The sequence below is a fragment of the Meleagris gallopavo genome, chromosome 23 (genome assembly GCF_000146605.3).
Source record: "Meleagris gallopavo isolate NT-WF06-2002-E0010 breed Aviagen turkey brand Nicholas breeding stock chromosome 23, Turkey_5.1, whole genome shotgun sequence".
Taxonomy (NCBI): domain Eukaryota; kingdom Metazoa; phylum Chordata; class Aves; order Galliformes; family Phasianidae; genus Meleagris; species Meleagris gallopavo.
This window is the reverse complement of record NC_015033.2, coordinates 5918610-5928445: the sequence shown is the minus strand read 5'-3', so window position 1 is coordinate 5928445 and position 9836 is coordinate 5918610. Positions and strand designations below refer to the sequence as shown.

Below are 9836 nucleotides of genomic sequence, written 5' to 3'. Positions count from 1 at the left end.
AAAAAAAAGTAATAAAATTTGTGCTATGACTGCCCATCTGTTTTCACACACAGATCTCAGCCACCTCTATCAGTTCCTACCACTCTGTGACAGTTCCTAGAGCCCAGGGCTGCTCTTTGCCTTTCAACACTAGATGGCACCTAGCAAAAACTGAAGACTTCAGTGCATGTGCCCTTTCAGCCCTGCAGCCCCACAGATTTCCATCAACTCACCAGAGACATCATATATGGGTGCCACCTCCACAAGGTCACATCCCACTATATTGAGTCCTTTACAACCACGAATAATCTCCAAAGCCTGGAAGGAAAACAGATTGGGGGACAATAAATGATCAGATTTCCTCAAATGGGAAGAAAAACATCCTTATCCTATTAGGAAGGGAGCTTTGTGCCCCTCACCTGCATAGGTGTGAGCCCAGCAATCTCTGGTGTCCCTGTTCCCGGGGCATAGGCAGGGTCCAGCCCGTCGATATCAAAGCTGATGTACACCGGGCCATCCCCCATCTGCTGCCTCACCTCTCCCATCAGTGGAACCAGGGACTTCATCCAGCACTCCTCAGCTGGAACCACCCGGAATCCCTGCGGATGCACAAGCTCAGCATTCACCATCCCACAACCAGCAACCCAGATCCCACTGGGGATTTATGGAAAGGAGACCAGGCTGCATTTCCCATGCACCCAAATAAGCTTTAAGGAAGAGCAGCTGCCAGAGGTTACCTGGTCCCAGCAGTACTTGTACGGATCGGGGGCATAGGAGGAGCCACGGATGCCAATCTGAACCACACGGCTGCAGTCCAGCAGCCCTTCATCCACGCAGCGCCGGAACGGGGTCCCATGGTAGATCTTCTCCCCCAGGGCCATGTCACTGGTGTCAGTGTGAGCATCCACGTGCACCAGCCCCACAGGTCCATGCCTTGGTGGGATCAGGTGGGCACATCAGTCCCCAACCCACCCGGTATCCCCAACTTACACCATCACTGCCATCACTCTAGGGGCTGAGCAACGTTAGGATGGGGCTGTGTTCTACACCTCCAGGTTGGAAACTTACTTTTCTGCCACTGCCTGCAGGATGGGGTATGTTACAGTGTGGTCTCCACCTGCAACAGGACAAGGAAGAAGACGTTGCACATTGTAAGAGGCTCTCAGCACTCCTTGCATTTGTTTTCCAGTGATTTTTTTCCCCCCTGTATTTATGCTGCACTTGTTTATATGCTCAGACCGAATCACAACAGGAGAAAATGGAATCAGGACAGAATTAGGAGCTCCCACAGGGCACTCACCCAGAGTGAGAGGCACACAGCCAGAGGCCACGATCTTTTGGTAGGACTCGTAGATGCGGCGGCAGCTGTTGGGCAGGTTGTAGAGGTTGACGTTCACATCTCCAACATCAGCCACCAGCAGGGAGTCGAAAGGCGCTGCCCCAGTGCTGGCGTTGTACCTCCTCACCATCACTGACTCAGCACGGATCTGCTGAGGACCAAACCTGGGTAGGAGAACGTGGGCAGGGAAAGCTGCGGGCAGAGCCATGCTGCCAGCAGGAACTAAGCAGCAGCTGCCCTCCTACCTGGCTCCGGGCCGGTTGGATGTGCCCGCGTCAAGGGGAACGCCGACAAAAGCTGCATTCAGCCCCTCTGCTGAGGTCTGAACAGGAAGCCTCAGCATGGAGCAGACCCCTACGGGCCGGGCCACGAACTCAGCACTGGGAGGCACGTTGAACCGCGAGGCACGGCGGCATGGAGCAGCAGCAGATGCAAAAAGCCACCGAGCAGAGAGCCTGGCTGTCCTGAGCAGACAACTCATCCTGCCACACACACAGCAAGACCCCAAAGCCTGCCCCGTTCCTGCAGCTGGGAACAGAGCCAGGCGGCTCACTGTGTCACTCTGCTGGGTTCAAAGTGCATCTGGATGCCCTGCCATCCAGAGTGCTCAGGTTCCTGTTCCCACGCATCTTCCTCCTTCTGATTCCCCTTCCACACACTGATCAGCTGCATCAATTTCTTACCTGCCTTTTACAAAGCCACCCGAAGCACTGAGGTATCATAAAAACATCCCACTAAGGAAAGGCACTGGGACAAAACAGAAAGCATCTGACCTCACCAGAATTATAGACACACAATGGGCAAACAAATGAGATGCAACCCCTGTGCAATGCCAAGGCTGAGTGCAATGCTCTGGCTCCTAGTTCTGCTCACTGCCCTTCTAGCACATGGATCTGGGAGAGATAAGGAGAGACGGGGGGAGAAAAAAATAAAAGGAGTACATTCACAACTGAAAGCCTGCTCTATATAATTTGTTTTCATGTGAAATACGTCTAATTTCAAGCCCTGTGCTGCAGTGACACGTAAGCGAGTGGGAGCTGTGCTGTGTTTTTCTGAGTCAGCACGAGCTGATGGGTTGAACGGCAAAACAAAGGGAAGAGAGGTCAAAGCAGGGCTCCTCCAGGAAACTGACAGCATTTACACTGCAATGAGCTCCAGGGGAGCAAGGGATACAGGAGTTGGCTTCCTGGGGATGTCCTTGGATAGCAAACAGCCCTCCGTTGCTGTAAAATGAGCAGGGCCATTCCCTGACAGGCAGCACTGCACTGTCAACTCAACCAGAGAGCACTTCAGAGTGAAAGATCTGGACAGCATTCCTGTGTGATGGTGTGCTCAGGGATATCAGCCACCTGACCCACAACCTGCAGGTCAGTTACCAGCCAGAGGAGTGAAGATACACATGATCACAAGGAGTGAGGAACACATGATCTCCTCAAACAGGAGGGGGCTCTCATTGGGGAACTCCCTTTAGTGGAATAAAAGAACACATTTCAGAGACAGGACTTTGAGATACCAACACTGACCCAGCACTACGCGGCCTCACAGCCTCCATAGCCAAAGACCTGGATCCGGTGAACAGAGATGAACTGGATTTAGAGAATGCTCAGAACGTCATCATCCATTTATTGTGCAACCAGCAGCAGTAACATTCTCCCCCAGCTCCCCTTAACACAATTACAGACATGAAATCAAACGATGTTTTCATTAACATGGCTGTTATCGTTCTAACAGTGGTGTTTCCTATCCTCTCCAACCAAAGGATGTTACTTCATTGTTAAGCACAAAACCAGGTAAAGCAGGTTAGCATCACAGGACACTCCCTAAGCTAGCACTGCTCCTCAGCCCTATTCCACATGCAGTATTATCCGTGACTGCACACAGTTCGACTTGGCTTTGGCAGAATTAGGACAGCCACTGCACAACAGAAAGAAAAAGAAGTTTGTATGTCCTTCTGCCAGCGCTGCTTTCTTTGTGCATTGCTTAAATCCGTGACATTTGTGTGTAAGAGCAGCTAGACAGTACCTCCTTCCCCACAGACACTCTTCTCAAAAGGAACTTGCTTCACTCAGCGCGTGACTTCGAAGCCAGCTCTGAACTCCTGACTGAACACAACCAAGCACATACCCCAGCACACCTGCACATTCTGCAAACCCTGACTGAAGGAGTAATGGTGAGGCAAGGGCATGTCCTCTAGCAGGAAGAGAAAAGCAGCGTGTACTAGAACTCGCTACAGATAAACTCAACCTCTTGACGCAGGCCTGCAGATATTTTCCCTAAGTTAGTACAGGATTCCAGGCAGACAGAAAAGACAGATTCCTATGTGCTTTCAGCAAGTGCCATTTATCTACCGCACGGTCACGTCCCACACGGGTAGGACTCTTCACCCAGACCGGTTTCTCCAGGCCAGCAACAAGAAAACTGCTGTCCAGAGGTCTTCGAAGTCGAGGTTGGCCAAAAAGCACATCTTCATTTTGGTTTCTACCCTGCTTTTGTCCACCAGTCCGTCCATGAGCAGAGTGGCTGCAGACTGGCAGAGAAGCCAGGCAGTCATCTGGTCGGGCTTCAGGGCCTCGGATGCCAGAATGCTTTCACCCCAGAGGCTCAAGTGCAGCACGTTAGCAGCAACTCTAGCAGACAATCTCTGCAAAAGGAGTGAGAGGGAAAATTAGCTGCGCTCACATCACATCCCGTCCCATCTGCATTGCCAAAAGTCCCCTGGACCTCCTCTGAGGCTGCCATGAACCAAAAAGCCTTTTGTTATTATTATTCAACCCTGCACACAGCAGGGGGGGGTTGAAACTAGAAGATCATTGTGGTCCTTTCCAACCCAGGCCATTCCATGACTCTATGATTCAGGCAATTACATGCAAACACCAACCATTGACACGAACATCTGAAATCACTGAAACTGTTCAGTGAGTGCTATGCTGTGCTCCCACAAAGACCCACATTCACCTTCGTTTGTTATCTACATTGCAATTACACCTGCATTACAGGAGCACCTGGAGCACTACAGGGTAAGACGACCTACAAACAATGACCTGCAAACAATGCAAAGACCAGCCGGATGACTTCCTCAAGGCAGATTTCTGACCTTGCTGGGATCCCTCAGAAGCAGCATCCTTATCACTTGCTTCACCTCACAGGGCACACCAACAGGCAGGCTTGGCAGCTCCTCCTCACAGTAACTTCTGCTTTCCAGAAACGAGTCCCCATAGCTGTAGAAAGGATTGGGCAGGCCCAGGATTTCATAGGCAATTGCTCCAACAGCCCAGGCATCAGCTTTGCTGTAGTCAATCACCATGCCTGGACCTGCTGACGCTGTGGTCACCTGCGTGACAAGTTTAATGAGATGGAAAAGTTACAACAAAGAGTTCTAAAAGAATATTTTCTGTAGGCATGCCTCAGGTTTTCACTGCTTCTCAGTCCACCACTACATGTGGAAGATTTTGATCACTACATCTAGGATTTAGTTGTTACCTCTGACCAGCATTCGCACCAAGTCCTAAGAGACATTTCACTTTGAGATTTAAGACAGGCAGGAGACATGGAGATAACAACCAGCACTGCACTTGCATTGCAGGAAATACAAGGCAGAGTGCTCCGGTACACAGAGGCAGCTGGACTGCCTTAGGTTTTATCAGTGCTATTATCAAAGGACTAAAAAGCAACTATCCATCATCTCACAACCACCTTGAACTTCGTTCAAAAGCTACATGCTGCCCCAATGCAAGGACTGCTGTTACAGGAGTTCCTGCAGCAATGTGGAACTGAGCCTGAGAAAAAGGCTACAGAACAAACTTTCTGTGGGAAAAGTCAACACTGCCTCAAAACACCAATTGATTTTCATTTTGTGGCCAAAGTACCCATTTGACAAATATTTAGTGTGGATTCCAAGAAAATTCAATTCATTCTTTCCAGACCCAATCCTACACTTTGCCAAGTTCTCACATATTGCACCTCAGCTGGTGCTGAAGTTTTTATCCCCACAACTAGCAGCACCAGCGGGATGGATTTACCTCAGGTGGCATGAGAGAGCTATTGCCACCACGATCCATGTCAGTGCTGATGAAGGGCAGCCTCAGACCAATGCTGTCATCTGCCAAACAGCAACCAAAGTCTGTGATCACCAGTCGGGGGCAGCCAGCTGCAAACAACAGGGACAGCAGTGAGCATTCAGCTTGGGAGCACCTGGGTGCATGAGACAGAAACATAGGCACACCAGGAGCAGGCAGCATGGATATCCTGACAACTAGGACACACGAGGTTAGGAACTCTTCAATGATGAAACAATCTTTTCATTTCTCCACTTTCATCTTTATCTACAGCAAAAGCTATAAGGATACACACTGAGTTATAGCAGAAGGCTGGAAAAATTTTGCATGAGTTAACAGTTCTTGTCCTGAAGACAAGTCAAATATTGCAAAGCAAAATCATTACTTCTCCAGACTCTGAAAGGGAAAAATCAATGCTTTAAATCATTCCTAGTGTAGCTCCAGAGGAGGTCTTCCTTCAAGAAAGGTGACATTAGCACTGCCGAAAGCCTGCCACAGCTGCTGCATCAAGACATACAATTACAAAGAGCTGGCTTCATTCTATTGTTTCCTGCCCATTTGATTTCCAGTCACACTGAAAAAGAGCTCAGGTAATTAAAATCTCAGTTAGAAGGGCCAACAGGTGACAAAAATGCTGCTTTTGGTTTTAATACTCTGCCAGTTCCCTGTCTTTCAACAGATGTGCAGCCATAGCAGGGTGCAGCAGCATTTTAAGAACTGCTCTGTGCTGTTTGGCCAGTGAGGAATGACAGCCTAATGCCAGGGCACCTCCAACAATGCAAGCGTGGCAGTTCCATCTTCAAGCCAACATTCACTTTGCTTGTGCAACACACTGCTTTAGTAACACCCTGCACTCCTCCCTCAGGTTACAGCACAACCCTCTATGTCCACAGACACAGACTTACACCCAGTGATCTACATACCGGAATCGAACTCAACCAAGATGTTGTCAGACTTCAGGTCTCTGTGTGCTATCCTGTGTCGAACGAGATGGTCCACGCCTTCCAACAACTGCAAAATCATCATGGTGGACAGACGGGTATCCGGGCTGTTGTCCCTCAAATACTGGCGCAGGGTGCATGGATAGCTAGTCAGAACATGGAAGACACCTGAATTAGCATCTCAGGAGTTTTTCCCTTTTTCCCTTCCCATCCGACCTCAGTGCTGTCTGGCTGGGGTTACACTGCACTCAGAAGTGACAAATTCTTACTGAAACTTGCCACAACTTTCCATTTTTCAGTCACCAGCATGGTGAGGGTCTCCAGGTGTACCTTCTTACAGGGTTCTACATGCATACAGGTTTTATTCCTTGCATCAGGGAGGAGACTGATACAGACTGTAGGAGTGTAATAGAGATGTGCAAATTGAGCGAAAGAACATTTTCTTGAACTACAAAGAGGACAGAGGGCTCCTCCAGAGGCAGACAGAACAGAAAAGTGGGAAACAGAAAGTGGTTTTACATCAGTGGCACAGCCATACTCACTAAAAAACAAAACCCAACTGAGACAGCCAGAGACACCAAATCTCATCTTCTTCTCTGCCTCCAGCAGTCTGTTCAACCTAGAGGCAACATTCATTTTTCGGGGCAAATTTTCCATTCCTTTGTGGCAATTATTACCATGGACAGCTTGTTTTTATTGTTGAACAAGAGCTAAAATCTCAAGGATCTCAACAGCTCTCAGAAGGCATGTTTCCAAGCGCATACTCTGGCTTTTGGCAGCAACGCAGGCCAAATCTCTAGCAGGACCCATGCAGCAGCAGAACACACAGCCCTGCTGGGCAATCCCACAAAGTCCCAGCCCCCAGCAAGCTTCTCCCCACCTACTTTTTCATCACTAAGAAGAGCGTGTGACTGCGACCAATCCCTCTGGGATTCAGGCTCACTGGAAGAACATCAGGATAGTCTGTGAGGGCTCCAGGCAGCAACGGGACAGAGGATGTGAAAGCTCGGATCACCTGGATTATATTTGGATGAGGTCTCAACCTCTTCCTCCCAAGGACAGGTTCTCTGTGCAAAAGTACAGACATCACAAGTTACACCAATCTCTATTACCTCCAGGATTATTTTTCATTACTATGGCACATCCCCTCCACCAAAGGGTTCCAAAGCAGCGGGCAAACATGTTTGTTCTGCTTCACCTTATGACTGGATTTCCTGCACCCTGATGGATGAGCAGGAAATGCTGCTGCTTTACCTGCACAGCAAAGGAAGATTTGCTGGAAATGCTCATGTTCAACATGCAGCCTTTCACTTTCCATAATCCTACCCTGTTAGACTGAAAATAAAGGCCAGATTCACACTATGCAGATCACCTTAGACCTCTTATTTACTGGCATAGACAGGAAGCATTCGGGTTACTGAATATGCACCTGCAAAACAGAGCTCTCCTCTCTGAATGTCAGATAGACCTTTGGCTTCTCTGTTGCATTCCCAGATTAAAGACACACTGAGAAGCATTCATTATTCATCTGCATTGGCAGAGACATATCTGAAATGTAAATCGAGTAGTCTGGACTGTGGACTCCATTGTTTCCAGTTGAAAAAAAGACAAGTTTTTGAACAAGAGCACAATTAAACTCAAGATCCTTGAAAAGTTTCTGTGCAATCTGCTGCCTCAATGCTGCCAGCCTACCCATAGCTCAGGTGAAGAAGAGTTAACAGTCATTTTCCATTTGCCTTCTCACCAATTTCTGTTTTGTGCATGCAGCAACCCGCACTGCAACAGCTTCCACCCCTCTTCCCTTGCACCTGTTTTAGAACCAGACCAGCATTAGGCCAGGTTTCACAGGACTGCCCTTTCAATTCAGCACCAAACTACTACAGAACGTCAGTGTTTGATTCTGTAATTAAAAAGCACAGTAATACTTTTAGATGACTTCTCAGAAACAGCTCCTCCCAGCTTTTCCAACAGAGTTAACCTTTTCTGTCAGAGAGTAATGCAATTTATGCACTTTAAACATGGGGAAACTGAGGCACGGTGCCTCATTAGACCCAAAGCAGGTGGATCCCTGATCATCCCATATCCTTTCAAGACTTCAAGACTAAGACACTGGAGGGAAGCATACAGCCGAGCTGCAGGAATCTCCTGCATGCCAACTGCTCCTCAGAGCAAACACTGCTAAATTATTATTTGAACAGCACCACTGCTATGCACACTAGAGAGAAAAGTCACTAGGACAGGCAGAACTGTGTTCCTGCATGGCATCTCAGGCATACAGCACTACCAAAGGCAGTGCCATTTAGCTAAGGCATACACACACATGGAATAATCCCAAGGGTTCATGCTCATTTCTTCCTCAGCTGCATTCTCTACAGCACAGACGTGCTGCAAAATGAAACTGATGGATCAAGTTGGATAGAACTACCACATCACACTTAGAGAACAGCTGCCACTGCCATGGTTACCAAACCTGTGGTGGAAGACAGTTCCATACTCCCCAGCTAAAGCAGTCCGTGTGGCTGGAACGAGCTCTCGGTGCATGTTGCGCAGGATAGCTTCACTTGAAGAGTCAGCCTGCAACAGCAACATGCTGTCAGCTAGACAGAATCACAGAATGGTCAGGGTTGGAAGGGACTTCAAGGATCATGAATCTCCAACCCCCCTGCCACATGCAGGGCCACCAACCTCCACATTTAATAATGACTGCTGATCACTGGCTGTGTGATTAGTCACTAATAATTGGCACTCAATGTTATGTCCTTATAGAATAGCTTAGGCTGGAGAAGACCTTAAAGATCACCCAGTTCCAAGACATTGTGCAGGCTGGGTGCCCCCCACCACATTAGACTGCCCAGAACCCCATCCAACCCGACCCTGGGCACCTCCAGGGATGGAACACACAAGGAGACGGTTAAGAGCTGACTCCTTACCGAGATGTTCCACATCATTTTGATAGCCAGGGGGAAAGCAGCTTGCTGCTGGTGTTTGTCAGACGGCTCCTCTTCAGACACAGGCAGATCTGAGCTCTCCTTGCTCCCCTGGTGATGGGGGGGTGAAGGAATCGCTGCTTCATAGACGGCTGCATTGCAGCCCTTCCCGAGGGGCTGCCCGATCAGATAGTCCTCCAGCTTGAAGCCCTGCCAGCGCAAAGAGCTCAGAGGATCTTTTTGTGCCTTGTTCTTCCCGACAAACACGGTCTGAAAGGAATAACAAAGGAAAAGCATAAAGAGAAAGCACTCAGTTCAAGATTGCCCAGTAACGACAAACCCGAGTGACTTGAAAGAGCAAAATGCCTTTTTTTTCAACCAGCCCACAGCAGGGGTTGTCACCGGATGGGCTCTGAGGTCCCTTCCAACCCAAGCATTCAGTGACTCCACACACGGGGATAGGCCTGGTCCAGCCAGGGGCTGACATTCGGGCTGTAACCATAGGGACAACAGAATAGAACAGGCTGGAAAAGGCCGCTAAGATCATCACCAACCCCTCCCCAAGCCCCCACACCTGGATGCGGCCGCACGCGGC

At 49.0% G+C, this 9836-nt stretch overlaps 2 protein-coding genes across 2 annotated transcripts; both read right to left on the bottom strand.

Annotated features, from left to right (window-relative positions):
- Window positions 1-144: 144 nt before the first annotated feature.
- Window positions 145-2099, bottom strand: AGMAT (agmatinase). The gene is made up of 6 exons (XM_003212313.4): window positions 1564-2099; window positions 1280-1482; window positions 1048-1096; window positions 717-912; window positions 399-578; window positions 145-297 (listed from the first exon to the last, which is right to left on the bottom strand). Exons 1-6 carry the CDS (start codon window positions 1797-1799, stop codon window positions 160-162), a joined length of 1002 nt encoding a protein of 333 aa, XP_003212361.1. The 5' UTR covers window positions 1800-2099; the 3' UTR covers window positions 145-159.
- An 819-nt stretch (window positions 2100-2918) lies between these two features.
- Window positions 2919-9830, bottom strand: PINK1 (PTEN induced kinase 1; the record flags this gene model as incomplete). Its single annotated transcript, XM_010722946.1, has 8 exons — window positions 2919-3959; window positions 4413-4649; window positions 5338-5465; window positions 6297-6460; window positions 7199-7381; window positions 8785-8888; window positions 9245-9511; window positions 9816-9830. Coding segments are annotated over 8 exons (1359 nt in total), but the record flags the coding sequence as incomplete, so codon positions are not given.
- Window positions 9831-9836: the final 6 nt, after the last annotated feature.

Excerpts from the sequence above, each read along its gene's own strand:
- AGMAT (XM_003212313.4), bottom strand. The coding sequence starts at position 1,799 with ATGAGTTGTCTGCTCAGGACAGCCAGGCTCTCTGCTCGGTGGCTTTTT. Across the intron at positions 1,483-1,563 it reads TCCAACCGGCCCGGAGCCAG|GTTTGGTCCTCAGCAGATCC; the intron begins GTAGGAGGGCAG and ends TCTCCTACCCAG. Across the intron at positions 913-1,047 it reads CTGCAGGCAGTGGCAGAAAA|GCATGGACCTGTGGGGCTGG; the intron begins GTAAGTTTCCAA and ends GATCCCACCAAG.